The sequence below is a fragment of the Aethalodelphis obliquidens genome, unplaced genomic scaffold (assembly GCF_003676395.1).
Source record: "Aethalodelphis obliquidens isolate GAN/ISIS:26980383/991018 unplaced genomic scaffold, ASM367639v1 scaffold58, whole genome shotgun sequence".
In the NCBI taxonomy this organism is placed as follows: Eukaryota; Metazoa; Chordata; class Mammalia; order Artiodactyla; family Delphinidae; genus Aethalodelphis; species Aethalodelphis obliquidens.
Window position 1 is genome coordinate 7,051,062 of NW_020838002.1, and position 15,684 is coordinate 7,066,745.

The 15,684-nt window shown below is 50.1% G+C and overlaps 1 protein-coding gene across 1 annotated transcript; it reads left to right on the forward strand.

Annotated features, from left to right (window-relative positions):
• The first annotated feature begins 614 nt into the window (after positions 1–614).
• DYNLL2 (dynein light chain LC8-type 2) lies at positions 615–7,900 on the forward strand. The gene is made up of 3 exons (XM_027087161.1): positions 615–888; positions 3,670–3,808; positions 5,889–7,900. Exons 2-3 carry the CDS (start codon positions 3,677–3,679, stop codon positions 6,024–6,026), a joined length of 270 nt encoding a protein of 89 aa, XP_026942962.1. The 5' UTR covers positions 615–888; positions 3,670–3,676; the 3' UTR covers positions 6,027–7,900.
• Positions 7,901–15,684: the final 7,784 nt, after the last annotated feature.

Genomic DNA, 15,684 nt, shown 5'->3' on the forward strand with positions numbered 1-15,684 from the left:
ACAAAGGCAGAGCAGGAAGGGGAAGGGGCCTTCCCAGAAAGTGAGAGGAGGGGAGACCTGCGGCTGTTCATGGCTTTACCTCTCCATAGGGCTGGCTGTCCTCTCCTTCCCACAGTTTTGGGGGGACGGAAGGGGTCTTGTCTTTTCCTCTAAAACTGATGACTTCACCTCCTTCCCCTTCCTAAGGTTAGGATCTCTACCCCTTCCCCATGGGCTCCCAGGGTCTGAAATCTCCATCCCACTCTCTTCCTTTATTCTTCTTCGAATTAGGGTCTTTACGCCCCTCCCCCTTTTTCTCTCTCATTGAACCCGGCCTCTTTATTCCTTTTTAGGCCTGGCCTCTCCAGCCCTGGTTAGTGGGGTCTGTATACTTCTTTTTTCTTTTCTGAAGGCCACGTCTCCCTCCCCCAACCTTTTCCAGCTCCCCCTCCGCCCCGAGGCATTGTGGGAGGAAACAAGATGTGGGGCGAGAGCGGCGCGGGGAGAAGCCCGCAGTGCGGGGCCGAACGGGCCCAGCCAATGGGGAGCGCGGACGGCGGCGCGCGCGCCGGTGGGGGGAGCGGGGCGGGGCGCTATTTCAGAGGGGGGTCGTGCGTCCGCCAAGCTCGAGGCCGAGCGGAGCAGAGCTGCGAGGTGCCAGCGCGGAGCTGGCTAGCTGGCAGGCAGGCGGGCCGGCGGGCGCAAGGCGGAGCGCGGGCGGCGGGAGAAGCTCGAGGGCGGAGGGCGGCGGCGCTTGTGCTCGGCCCGGGCCTGCGGGAGCCGGAGACCGCGGCGGCGCCGGCGGCGGCGGCTGCTGCCAGAGGAGCCGAGGGGACACCGCCCTGCCCGCGCTCTGCCTCAGGCCATCCCTGCTCCCCCGGGACCCCGCGCGGACTCGCCTCCGTAAAGGTAAGCGGTGGGTGGAGGCTGCCCCGGGGCGGCGGCCCGACGCGCGGAGTTCGGCCCCGAGGCCCGGAGCAGTGCTGGCCTCGGCGTGACGCCCCCGGCGCCTCTCCTGCCCAGGGCTGCGCCACCCTGTGCCCTCCCGACCCCGGGGCCCCTGGCTGCAGAGGTGAGGCCTCCCGCCCCCCCCCCCCCCCCCCGCGATTTCTCTGCGGGCTCGGAGGCCCTTGCTGTTTGGGCCGAGGGAGAGCCGCGGAGCGGGCTCGGGCGTGACGCGGTTCGTCCCGCCGTCGCCACCCTCTGGGGCGTCCTTCCTGCAGCGAGGACGCCCAGTCACTACGGCGCTGCTCTAGGCCGGACGGGGGAGGGCGGCCGGCCGGGCGGAGGTGCGGGGGGAGGAGGCTTTCTCCCGGCCCAGGTGCCGGCCTTCGGGATCGCAGCCACTGGAGGATGGGGTGGTGGAGGGAGACGGCCCCTTGGGGTCCGAAGGGAGGAAATACAAGCGTTTGTGCGTGTTGGGGGCCGGGGAGGGCGGGTCGTGTCGTTCGGAGGCTTGGTCTTTTTGTCGCAGGGCCGGGGATAGAGGAGAGTGAGCTGTCCTGGAGTGCCCTCTTAGCTTTTCAGAGGAGCCCCTGGCTCGTGACTAAGGCAGCTGGCCTGGGGCCCTGTGGTCATCCTTCAATCTGGAGGCCCAGGTCCCTTGCTTTTTTTTTCCCCCTCTTCCCCGGGGGGGAGGGACTACGTTGGCCCCTCCCTTTCCTTTTCTCATTGGCACCTTGGACAGGGGAGACTGGGGCTAGGCCTCACCTCTCAGACGCCTGGGGGGTCAGGGGTGAAGAATCGTGGCATTGTAGTCACAAGACCAACGTTATGTAACTGCAGGCTCTCCTGGAGGGTAAGGTGGTTTTAATTACTGTGACAAAGTTGTTTCTTTGGACTTTGGGAATGAGGCAGTGGGGCAGGTGAGCTTGCTGGGAAAACGGGTGCTGATTTCATCCTTTAATCAGGCCCCACCCCACCCTTGGATTTGTAAACAGTGCCCCCTTCTGAGTGGTAACCTGGGATAGGCCGCCGGGTGACACTAGTTTTCTTCCCTGTACTGCTGCTGTCGTACCTTTGCGCAAACCCATTGAAGTTGCCACATTTATCTTATTTCAGCCATTGTTTTCTAAAAAGATGTTGGTTTGCCCCAGGTCATATAGACAGCCAGGCCTTGAACAGGGTTCGCCTGACCTTTTCCTCAGCCCCAGCTGGTGCTCACAGACTCCTCTCGAGGCTCTGACTTTTCCTCTCGGGCGTATGGGAGCAGAGGGTACTGGGGCAATAATCCTTTGCTCTGCCAGCCTTTGCAAAAGTGGAACCAGCCCTGCTTAATTAGCCAGTGTGAGACAGAGGTGCCCCGGATGCAGTAAAGGGCTGCCTGACTAGCAGCTGGCACGCATGCATTCTTTGCATCTAGTGCAGGCTGAAGAAGTAGTCATGAATTCTGCTTCCCTTTTCAGCCCACCCAGCCCACAGGCTAGTGTGGACTCAGATCCGGGTGGCCCGGAATGATACCAGGGATCTCTCCTTGAGCAGTCGGGTCCCTGTGTAGCTTTGTATCGGACAGGGCTGCAACGACAACATCTTTTATCCACTGGGCAGGCCACAGAGTGGCGCTTTGGGGGAGTAGCACGTGGGGTGGGGGGTGGATTGTTACTGCCCTCTGTGATGGGACTTGGTCAAGGACAGAGGATAGGATTTTGCAGCTCATCCCCTTTCCTGCAAAGCACCTCACATGCCATAGACTTCTAGGCAGGCCGTGGCCAGCCCTCCTGGAATTCCTGTCATCCTAGGAGGGGACCATGCAAGGTGAGCTCTGCAACTCTGGTTGCTATAGGATGAATGCAATGTCTTAGATAGCATGGATACGAAAGAGTGCTATTAAAATAATAATTCTTTACCTTTTGTTGTCTCTGTCACCACTGGGCATTGGTAGCTTAGGGCTTGGCAGTCTTTTTCTGTGAAGGACCAGATAGTAAATATTTTAGGCTTTACAGGCCATCTAGTTTCTTACAACTATTCAACTCTGCCATTGTAGTGTGTTCCTATGAAACTGTTTACAAAAGCAGGTGGTGGGCTGAATCTGGCTAATGGGTGAGACCACTGTATAGACTGTCCTTGTTTGCAGTGTTCTCATATAACCTTAATTAATCCTTACAACAGCTCTTGATAGAGAGATATCCTCATTGCTAAAATAGAGGTAATCGAATGCAGAAAGGCTAAGTAACTTGTCCACAGACCAGAAGTCAGGCCTAATTCATCTTTCCACTTTGATACCAATGATATAATAATGGTCATTAAATCAAGGGTCTATTATGTTCAGGTGTTATACCACCAGGTTTACCCTGAGGTTAACTCAAGTCCGCATTTTAAGATGATGAATGAGAGCACAAAGTTTAATCAACTTGCGCAAGGACACAGCTGGTAGATGGTGTATTGTAATATCTTGGCTATTGGTGCTATTCAAAATATTGGAAATAGATAAGTTTAGAGTTGGAAAAGCCTCATTTTACATGTGATAACAACTGATGGCTTATTATGTTTTTTTAATTATTTACCTTGTGTTTCCCAGACTTGGCAACCATGTGTCTGCTAAAATCTTAGGAGCTCCCTTTTCTAATGCCTCATATCTGTGTTTTCTATTGCCCTCATCTTCTGTGCTCCTCTCCCAGCCCCACACCCAGCTGTTAGTGTTCACTGCCCAGAGCATGGGATTGCAGCCTCACCTCTCTGCTTCTTCTGCAGTGTCACGATGTCTGACCGGAAGGCAGTGATCAAGAACGCAGACATGTCTGAGGACATGCAACAAGATGCCGTTGACTGCGCCACACAGGCTATGGAGAAGTACAACATAGAGAAGGACATTGCTGCCTATATCAAGAAGGTGTGCTGGGAGAGCTGTGGTTGGTCAGGGATAGGGATGGATAGCTGAGTTATGCCCCAGGGAGGGCTGGAGTGGGGGCATAGGAAAGTAGGTATATTCCATGCAAACAGAACCCTACGAACTTGCAAAGGAGATAAGTTAGGGGATGATTCTTATTTATTACAGCATTTACCTTAAGAGTTTTTAATAGGAACTCTGCTGGGGTTGTGTGTATGTTTACAGATAGTTATGTGACTGCAAAAGCAATGGGGAGTGAAGCTTCAGGACTAGATATAACTGTCCCAATTCAGAACTATTCAAAATGAAGACCAAGGATGTTTGATTGGATAACATAAGATCCTATACAAATTTTCAGGGAGCTGCATCATTTAAAGTGGGATAGCCCTATAAGTGATTCTCATTATGTAGGACGTTTCCTTTTCTTTAAAAGGACTCAGGTGGGGAGTTCCCTGGCCGTGCAGTGGTTAAGACTCAGTGCTTTCACTGCCATGGCCCGGGTTCAATCCCTGGCAGGGAACTAAGATCCCGCAAGCCAAGCTGCGCGGCCAAAGAAAAAGGGACTCACGCACTAAATCGTCCCCTTCTCCCAGCCTCCTTGAGGAAAGGGTGGGCTTGAATATATAGATATATATATATTTTTTAATAGATGAGCATTATTGGGGCAATAGGTTTAGTCCCTGAAGAATTCCTGGGTGCATGGACATAGTTAACATATATATAGTGAGGAAGCTGCTGAGCTAGAGGTGAAAGGTGGTACCCAGGGTCCCTGATTCCCAGTCAGGATCCATGTCCATTGGTGGCAGAGCCCCAGTCTTTGATATTCTTAATTCTGGTATCCCAAGGATGCCTAAGAGCCGTGGCATTCTGGTCCATACAGGCGGTAGAGTATCCTTGAGTTTCACAGAACTCTTTCCTGTGTGTGTGGGTGGTATGAGAAGAGGAAACTGGGGTCCTGAGAGACTTTTCTTTCTGTGTGTGTAGCCAGGGGGTGCAGAGCTGGCAAGGCTGCTAGGCGTGCTGGTTCCTTGTTGAGTGATGGTTTTTCTGTTCTATTCAGGGAGAGAATGTAGAACCATGGACTCCTAGGGTCAGAAGAATCGCTTTCTCGTTTTGCTGATGGGGAAAATGGGGAAGCAACTATGGCTCTCCTATGTTACACAGGGTCTTCAGTCAGGAATAAAGCTGAGTGTGGTGACCCATGCCCTTTCCGCCGTCTCCTAATACCTTCTGGAGTTACGTGGTATGGGGGCTGTGAGGACGCTAAACAAGTTGCAGGTTGAGCCCCTAGGGGCCAGAGCCCCAAGGTTGGCTGCATTGCTGGGCCCGTGGTGGAGGGCTGCTGTCCTTTCACAGCCACGGCAGGATGCAGCTAGAACTGAGCCATCTGTTTCCTGCTGGGTCCACGGAGTGGGAAGGTCTGTCTGATAAGGTCGTGAGGATTTCCTAGCTGGCTTTGGTGCTGAACTTGTACTAGCCCTGAGAGAAGTGAGGGAACTGCCTTGATCTCATGGTTGAGGTCCTTTCTCTGGTGTTTACAGCCCACGTAGTGCCTGCCACACTGGAGTGTCTTTAATGTTGGCTTACACAGAATCGCTTCCTGGTTCTCCTGCAGGTACTCCTGGTACTTTCGTTCCCCGTTTTGCTTTAGCGTCTTGGCTTTTGGCGTTTGGAAATGCTGGTTTAGTAATGTGAGAGGTGGCAAGGGGCACGCCAGGGAGGCTTGCTCCTCTTCTACTCAGTGCTGTGTGACCCTGGAGTGGGCCTTTATTCCACTGGCTTTTCTGATTCCCTTGCTGAAGGATTGCGGGGTGGGCTTTTGAAAAGCAGGGTAGCTAGAGGAACGAGAGATGAACGGGCTGTAAAGTGCTAGAGAGAAATAATGGAGCCTTTGTGGTGTTACATTATTAATGAAGGAGTGTCCTAGCCAACCTTAGAACCTGAGCTCCTGAGGTTCAGAGAACCGAGGCCGTGGACTGGGGGTGGGGTGGGGGTGACAGCTAAACTAATCAGACTCTCATTCTGATTTCTCATCCTCCAGCTGTCCTAATCACCTTTTTTCTCTTTTTTATTCTTCTTTTAGGAATTTGACAAGAAATATAACCCTACCTGGCATTGTATTGTGGGCCGAAATTTTGGCAGCTACGTTACACACGAGACAAAGCACTTCATCTATTTTTACTTGGGTCAAGTTGCAATCCTCCTCTTCAAGTCAGGCTAGGTGGCCGCAGTGAAGGTGTTAGTGGTGGCGGCAGTGATGGCAAGCAGGCGGCGTTGCTGGGACTGTTTTGCACTGGGGCCAGCATCAGGATGTCCTCTCCAATGGCTGTGCTACTGCATGGACTGTATACTCGATTTCATGTGTATGTCGCAGTAAACAAAACCAAACTTCTTTCTGTTTAGTTGCCTGGGGAAGAAGGCTGCTTTACGTTTATTTTTCAAGACTTAAATTTTTGTTGTTGTTGTTGTTGTTGTTGTATTGCACTAGGAAATCTCTCCCACCCCTCTCTTTTCTCTTTCTCTCCCTATACAAATAAAAAGCCCTCAACAAAGCCTGTACGACTAGGAGGGCTGGGGAAAAGAAATAGGTTTCTGGAGGTGGAACTAAAACTGTGCAGCTGCCTCTTCTGGTGGTGGATGCTGCTTTGGGAGGGCCAGGGAGGCTGCAGGGGGGACAGCGTTAGGATTGACAAGGAGAGAGGGATAGGAAGGAGGGTAGGGAGATTGATCTAGTACCAGGGAGAATATTCCACTGAACTGTGATTCCACGGCTTGGGGCAGAGGGTGGGGCAGGGGCTGGATTCTTTAAGGGGCCTTGAGACGTGTTTGTCTGTGGTGTGTGGGAGTGGGGAGCAGACTTATCTTGCTGTCTTTGTCAGAAGAGTTTCTAAGTGAGGGCTGTGTCTTTTATTCTTTCATTCTTCCTGCCAGAGCTCATGCTAGGAGGATGTTGAGGGTGGGATTAGCTTGATTTTTTTTTTTCTTTTCATTCTTCTCTCCTTCTGTCTGCTCCCTGCTTAGCTCTCTGTTTTCTCATTCCTCCAGAGTTCTCTTAGAGCAGCCCCTGGTAGTTGGCTGGCAAGGGAATTTCTGGTGACTAGTTCTTAGCTAGGTCTTAGCAATCAAACCAAATTAATGTGTCCCTTGTTTTTCCTCTGTATATGTGTGTGAATGTGTGTATATCTTGGTTTAGGGTAGAGGGGAGGGAGGGGCAGGACTGTGGAATCTCTAAGGTGTATCGGTAGACAAGTGGGCCTTTATGTTAAAAACCTCTGGGGGCCTCTGTTTTGGGGGTGAAGATGGGTATCGCCCTACCCGCCCTCAGCCATCTGGCCTAGACGCTGCTTGCCCTATGGCTGTCTGCTCCCGGGAAGGCTTTAGGAGGATAGTCCGGGATGAGCTGGGTCTCAGTGGAGAGGGAAAGGGACTTTGTGAGTGGTGGCAGCCTCTTGTGGGAGGCAGGGGTGGAAGTGTGATAAAGGCTGTTGAGGGGCTTTGGGGGAACTTTGGAGGTCAGTCTTGCAGTGGTGAAGCCAGGAATTAGGGGATGGAGCAGGACCGCTAGTGGGAGGAGATTCCAAGGGGAGTGCTCGGGAAATCTTGTCTGTGGATCAAACAGTGATGGGGTGGGGAATGGGGTGGGGGGAGTCATTACTGATTGAGCTGTTGATTCTTGTAAATCGCATTAAAAACTCTCACGTGTAGGGTTGATGCTGTGGAGGGGGTTTGGGATCCAGCTCATTCTCTTTTTTTTTTTTCCGATTCCATCCTCGAGGTTGGTGGGGAGGCAGGAGAATGCCCCCTTCTCAAGCCTTTAGTGTGTGCTGAGCTTTCTTTGATGCTGACAAGGGAGGGTGGGGACCGGGATGGTGAGTGAGTTCCCTGTAAAACCCTTTGGTGGGCGCAAGACTGAGTGCTTGAGTTGAGGTTTATTTTTTTATGAGTGTCCAGATCTGTCTCCCCCTGCCCTCCCAGACGTGTGCGGCCAGTTGGAAATGTCTGGTGTGTGTCCATCTCTCCCTCGTTTCTGGAGCATCTCCTGTGCTCTGCATCCACGCCTCTGCCTCTTTTGGACATTAAAGGTCGATTGATGCACTTCTGAGCTGCTTGGGTTTCTTTGGGGGTAAAGGGGATGGCCTGGTGGCGGTGGTACCACACGTGGGAGGGGTGGGCATCTAGGGTGGAGTAGAACGGGGTCCAAAGAGATGCTGAATCAGGTCTCAGAGGGCCTAGGCTTGGGCCCCTTAAGTGGAGGAAAATAACCAGCGGCGCTCACCCACAGGAGTTCTTGGGTCGTTGGTGGAGGTGGTCTGGTGAGCCTCATTTTGAGTCTTCCATATAGTCGATGCTGAGACCTGGAGACTGTTTCTGTTAGCTCTAGCCTCTCAGGAACGGAGAAGCTGAGGATCTTCAGAAAGGTGGAACCTGAGTGGTCTCTGACTCTTGGGTTATCCTGGTTGTCCCACTTGGGGCTCCTGCCCACACACACCTGGAGAAGTCAGCAGTACCGAGACGCTTCTGAGAGTATCTGCCCACCCCTGTGACCCTAAGCCACTGCTGTCTGGGCTTATGGCTACAATTCTTGTGGAGGGTGTTTGGGAGCAGAGATGGCTTTATACTCATTTCTGTTGTCAGTTATTCACTGAAAAATGTTTCTGAGTTTTATACTTAGGCCAAGGATGCTGTTCACTTAGGAGAACAGGACAGGGAAGTTCTCTTCTTTCATGGCATGTACATTGTAGTGCACAGAGCAGGCGTACACATTAAAAAGCCAGTAGTGATAAATACTATCAAGGAAATAAACTGGGCAATGAGCTATTGGTGTTGGAGGTAGGTGGATCCGTTTCTTCCACAAAGTTGAAAGTTGGTGGGCTGGATCCTGGGGAGAAAAACCTCCAGGGCAGCGAGGTCCCAAGGGAGTAAGACGAGGGGCTCTAGAACCTCAACTTCTGTTCCCACCTTTGCTGGTATGAACGATTTGACAGAGCTGGAGCTTTGGAGGAGGAGAGGAGGCCATGGTCCACATTTTATCTGCGATAGGTGCCTCTAGGGTCAAAACTCATCCTGTCCTGATGGGAGAGGCAGTCCAGGTAGCATCTATGGACAGCACACTCCTGCACAGGTAGGTACATGGTGCTCATCTAGAAGGTTAATCCTGCAAGGCTTCCTGATGAGCCCCCACCCCATGGGGCCCAGGAGGGGCAACACTGGAGGATTGACTACAGAAGGGGCTGTGGAAGGCAGATGGGAACTGTGGCAGAGGAATGCAGCCACTGTCGGAACTGTGGCCAGGCAGAGGAAGCAGGACCTTCAGTATCCCACCTCTCTTTCATCCTGTTCTCCAGTTTTCTGGGGACCTCCTTTTGGCCGAACCTAACAAAAGTCAGGCAGAGGACAAGGCTGACCCAGGGATACAGTCTGTAGGGGTCAACCCCCCCTCCCCCCAAGGAACGTAGCAGGAAAATGAATCTAAGAGGGGCAAACCAAGCCAGCATGGTAAGAAATTCTCTGTTGCTGTGGACAACGTGTCTGTCTCTCCCCAGAACTCGTGTCCTGTAGCCTAGACAGAAGGTGTGGCTGCCTCCTAATCTATCCCTTTACTTCCTTCAGGTCTTTCCTCAAACATCCTCTTATCAGAGGGGCCTGCTTACATCCTACAGAAAATAGTACCACTCCCCCATCACTGTTAACCTTACCCAATTTAATTCAGCATAGCACCTGCCAATGCTTGACATTCGTTTACTTATTGATCTTTCACAAGTAGAACATAAGCTTGAGAGCAGAGCCATTTTCTCTTTTCTTCACTGCTTTATCTTCAAGCCCCCAGAACAGCATCTGTGCTGTAGGGGATGCTTGATAAATGTTGATTGGCCAAATGAAAAAAGAGTGCAAACAAGCATGGGCAGCCCGGCTTTTCCTGAAGACACTTTTGCTTTTGGCTTGACTCCCCCTTGCTGGCCAAGCCCTGGAAAGGCATCAATGGGTCATTCCCCAAGTGTGTTCATGCCTCAGCCCTTCTTCCTTATCAGCTGTGGGAGAATGAAAGAGTGCGTTCTTAAAGTACATTTTGTTTTTAAAGCATTTCCGTTTATGTCCCTGAAACCTCCAAGCACCCCTCTGAGCTAGACCCCAGGCAGTCATTAGCCATATCTTTGGATAAGCAAACTGAATCAGAGAGGGTGGGTGACTTGCCAAAGCACACGTAGCTGGTAGCGTTACTAGTGCCCAGGCACTGTGACTTACAAGGGCTGACCTGGGTTTGACAGCAGTGTTCTCACTGATACTCCTTGAGATTTAGGCCCAGCTCTCTGAGCTTGGGAGTGAATGCCCTGTTCACTGATGTTCCCCTTCCTGGGCTCGCTTCAGCAAAGGCAATGAGGATAATTTCCAGGCCTTCTCTTCTCCTCACTACTCTTGTCTACCAAGCATTGAGGAAGTGCCCCTTCCTTCTTGAAGCTTCATGAAAGGGGTAATGAGTCTTCTGGATTTAGGAGAGAGCAGACACCCAGAGTTCTGGCTCAGGACTCCCCTGAACTAAAGGCATAGCTTCCCCACCACTCTGGTAACAAGGAGTGACCTCTCATCTGTTGAGGTCATGTGTACCGGTATGTATATCTTTGTGACACCATGAGCTTGGTGTCCACACCAGTGTACATGCATACTCCTATGCACAGACTGCTGCTGTACCAGTATAGAAGGGTTCATAAGAAAAGGTCAAGGAGGACCCAAGTCCTTGTGCCTCTCCTCCCTTGCTTTGTCCAAACAAAGATGTGTTTATAGTGAGGCTGCTGGACATTGCTGTCTTGGGCTTTAGAGAGAGGCCAAACATGCAAAGTGTGGTGTTGTGGACAGACCTGGGGTTGAGTCCCAGGTCCTACACTTAACCACTTTATGAACTTGGGCAAGTCATTTGATTCTGAGGTTTAATTTCTTAATCTGTAATATGGGGATAATACCTATCTACCCAAAAGAGTGGTTATGAGGATCAAATGACATCATGTATGTGAAAGTGCTTTCAAATTGGACCATCATGATGGTGATGGAGATGCTGGTTATTAGGGTCAGTGATGATAAATCTTGGGGAAAGAATAAAGGATTCTGGGAAGTCAGGCCCCCCTGAATCTCCCCTCGTGTCTCGTACTGGCCTTCTCCTGCATTGTCCAATTGTATCATATTATAGAGAAGGAAGTTAAGAACCAGACAGGGAAACAAACTTACCTAAGATCTCATGGATGTTTGGGTTAATTGGGATGTAGAACTTGGTCTCCTAACTCCCTGGCTGGTCTGATCCTGAGGTGGTAGAGGGGACTAACTTATCACTCGGTGCTAAGCCCCCTACTGAACTCTGAAATGCCGTGTACTTGGTGATGGTGTACAATTCAGTGGTTTTTAGTATATTCAAAGAGTTGTGCAACCATCACCACTATCTAATTCCAGAACATTGTCATCACTCCTCAAAGAAACCTTGCACCCATTTGCAGTCACTCCTCATCCTTCCTTCTCTCTAGCCCCTGTAAACCACTAATGTATTTTCTATCACTGTGAATTTGCCTGGACATTTCATATAAATGGAATCCTACAATATATGGCCTTTTGTGTCTGGCTTCTTTCACTTAGCATAACGTTTTCAAGGTTCATCTGTGTTGTAACATTTATCAGTACTTCGTTCCTTTTTCTGGCCAAGTAATGTTCCACTGTGTGGCTATATCATATTTTGTCATTTTGTTTATGTATCAGTTGAGTGATTTTGGGTTGGTTCCACTTTTTTTTTTTTTTTTTTTGGCGGTACGCGGGCCTCTCACCGCTGTGGCCTCTCCCGTCGCGGAGCACTGGCTCCAGACGCGCAGGCTCAGCGGCCATGGCTCACAGGCGCAGCCGCTCCGCGGCATGTGGGATCTTCCCGGACCGGGGCACGAACCCGCGTCCCCTGCATTGGCAGGCGGACTCTCAACCACTGCGCCACCAGGGAAGCCCTGGTTCCACTTTTTGCCTATTGTGACTAGTGCTGCTATGGACATTGATATATAAGTTTTTGTGTGGACAGATGTTTTCAATTCTCTTGGGTCATTTTTTCTTTAAATGTCAGTTTACTTTTCTATTTGAAAAAAATCTAGATTGATATCGGAAAATTTTTTCTGTAAAGGGTCTGATAGTAAGTATTTTAGGCTTTGTGGGCCGTATGACATTGTGTATGTTGTGTATGTAGTTGTTCCGATTACTGAACTCTGCCATTGCAGCTTGAAAGCAGCCACAGCCAGTATGTAAACAAATAAGCATGAATGTGTTCCAGTAAAACTTTAAACAGGCAGTGGGTTAGATTTGGCCTGTGGATTACAGTTTGCCAATCCCTAATTTAGATGATAGACTCACATAATCCAACATTCCAAAAGTACAAACAGTGAAAATCCTCCCTCCCACTTCTGTCCCAGAGCCCAGGGGCTCCCCTCCTTAGAAGCAATTAATATTATGAGATTTTGTATCCCCTTTCAGGGGCAGTTGATAAAGAGCATATTTTTGTAAATTAATTAATTATTTATTTATTTTTGGCTGCATTGGGTCTTTGCTGATGTGCACGGCTCTCTCAGTTGTGGCGAGCGGGGGCCACTCCTTGTGGTGCACGGGCCTCTCATTGCGGTGGCTTCTCTTGTTGCGGAGCTTGGGCTCTATGCACACGGGCTTCAGTACTTGTGGCACGCGGGCTCAGTAGTTGTGGCTCTCGGGCTCTAGAGTGCAGGCTCAGTAGTTGTGGCGCATAGGCCCAGTTGCTCCTTGGCATGTGGGATCTTCCCGGACCAGGGCTCGAACCCATGTCCCCTGCATTGGCAGGTGGATTCTTAACCACTGCGCCACCAGGGAAGCCCTATAAAGAGCGTATTTTTAAGTGGCCATGTAGCGTTCCACTGCGTTACAGATAGTTTAATAAATATGAAAGGACTAACATATCCGAAGGCATGCCCTGGAAGACAGAACACTATTCTAGGAGTGTCACCCTGACCTGCCCAATTGATTCCTCCATTAGAATAATCCTTTGAACTCCTGGGATTTGCCCAGGAGCTTTGGGGGCCATGCCTGATGAATATGTTGAGTGATCCCTTTTGGATCAAAAACAAGCTCTGACTCTCAAGGGATGCAAGATTTTCTTAGGTGGTTTTTGTGGCAGTCAGTTCCACCGCAGAGATAGAGAGATGCAAGCTGTGGATATCTATCCTACCTATTCTATCTATCCATCCATCCTCTATCTTTCAATTATCTATCAATCAATTTATCTATTATATCTATCTATCCATCTATATTTGTTGCAAGGAATTGGCTTTTGTAACTGTAGGGATCAGGTAGGCAGGTCTGGAGTCTAGTGCATGCCATGAGGAAGGTCAGGCTGGAAACTCTTAGGCAGGTGCTGACGCTGCAATACACAGGTGGAATTTCTTGAGGGAAACCTCAGGCCTTTCAATTGGTTGGATCAGGTCCACCCAGATTATCCAAGAAATTTCCTTTACGTAAAGTTAACTGATTTTAGGTGTTATCACATTTACAAAATACCTTCACAGCAACACCTAGGTTAGTGTTTGATTGAATATCTAGGTACTAGAGCCTAGCCAACCTGACACATAAAACTGTTAAGCACAGACCACATCTGGTCAACCTGGCACCAATACACATCTCCTAAACCATACTTAATCTCCAAATAAAGACAATAACAAAGTCATACTTCCACCTAACATGATACAGTGATCCTGTGTACAACTGAAAATGTGCTAACCCTTTCCCCAGAAGAGGAGGCAAAGCCTTTGGATGAAGTTCACTCCTCTCCTTGATAATCCTATAACTTCAATAATGTAAACTTAGTTTTTATTGATACATTTTATGTTAGATGACAAGGGGATAAGAGAGGGAAGAAAAAATACACAAACATTCTCACAATAAAATAAGGAATAAATACTCATAATAATACAGCCTTCAGTTCTGAAATTGGTCAGGTGGTCGTAGCTGGTATTTATAACTACCTTCTTCTACTACCCATTCCATATTTCCTTTACCCTCAGCAAGCACCTCAGTGCTGGTTGTGGTTCTTTTCCTGGTGGGATGCCCCCAAACATCCATTCTTGAAGGGTCTGTGCCATTAGAAGTCTTGCCTGAATTGTGTTGTTATGGTATTTCATTGGCGTTAGTCACGGGCTATGAGAGTACTAAGAGATGCCCTAAGGGATCTCCTGTATTCCAGACATACTTCTCCTTACCTCCGTTATGTAGTAGCAGCCCGCTTTCCCCTTGGCAGTCAGAATCAATCACCCCAGCCAGTACAGTCACTCCCATCTTTGTCTGTATATTTAGAAGGATGAGGACTCTAAAATGGAGGTAGCAGTCTTAACTTCCAGTTCAATGGAATCATTGTTGTGTTTCCAGGTGGAAGCGTTCCTCCCTTTGGAATGAAGATGTCTATATCAGCAAGCATAAGGTTGCAGACAGGAAGCAAAATTTTTCTTATGAATCACTAGGGTTAATATTGAATGCTGCCATGCCATTTCCACTCCTTGATTCCTGGAACCATGAATCCTAGCTGTGGGAGAAATAACACCATACATGGAATGCTGATTTGAGTACGGACAGTCTCCTGAAGGACGTTGCCCCAGCCCTGCAAGGTGTTGCCACCTAGCTAGTTCTGTAACTGGATCTTCAAAAGGCCATTCAGGGCTTCCCTGGTGGCGCAGTGGTTGGGAGTCCACCTGCCGATGCAGGGGACACGGGTTCGTGCCCCGGTCCGGGAAGGTCCCATATGCCGCGGAGCCCCGTGAGCCATGGCCGCTGAGCCTGCGCGTCCGGAGCCTGTGCTCCGCAACGGGAGAGGCCACGACAGTGAGAGGCCCGCGTACCGCAAAAAAAAAAAAAAGGCCATTCAACCTTTCTATCAAGCCAGCTACTTCAGGATGGCAGGCAATATAGTGAGACCAGGAGAATCCACGAACGTGAGCCCATTACTGCACTTCATTTGCTGTGAAGTGAGTCCCTTGACTAGAAGCAGTGCTCTGTGGAATACCGTGATGGTGGGTAAGGCATTCTGGGAGTCCACAGCTGGCAGCTTTTGCAGAAGCATTACATGCAGGGAAAGCAAATCACATCCAGAGTAGGAACAAAGCACTATCCCTTCCACGATGGAAGCAATCCAATGTAATCGATCTGCCACGAGGCAGCGGGCTGATCACCCCAGGGAATGGTGCCGGGTCTCAGGGTTGGTCTTCGCTGCTGGCAGACTGGGCACTCAGCACTGGCTGTAGCCAGCTAGGCCTTGGTGAGTGGACGCCCACGTGGCTGAGCCCATGCATAGCCTCCATCCCTGCCATCTGGCTACTTTGCTTATAAGCCAATGGACAATGATGGGGTGGCTGGTCACCCTATCCACCTGATTACTAAAATCCTCCTCTGTGGAGGTCACCCTTTGGTGAGCATTCACATGGGACATAAATATCTCCACATTCCTTGCCCATTCAGAGAGGCCTATGACCTAGATTCCTCGTCACCAATTTTCCAATCACATTCCTTCCAAGTCCCTGGCTATCTAGTAAAACCATTGGCCACAGCTCATGAACCAAACTTATGCCTCTGGCCATTTCTTTTCAAAGTGAACAACCAGGTGCCCTGATCAGAGTTCTGCCCACTGGGAAGATTTACTTTCACCACTGTCCTACAGGATGCACTAGAAAGGGTTGCAGTGCTGTAGCTATCCGTTTTGGGGGGATGCCTACGTATCGTGCAGAACCATCTGTGAACCAGTCCTGAGTTTTCTCTTCCTCAGTCAGCTGGTTGTAGGGAACTCCCCATGAGGCCATAGAGGCAGGCTGGGAGAGAAAAGGCAATGTGGCAGGAGTAGGGACTATGGGTGT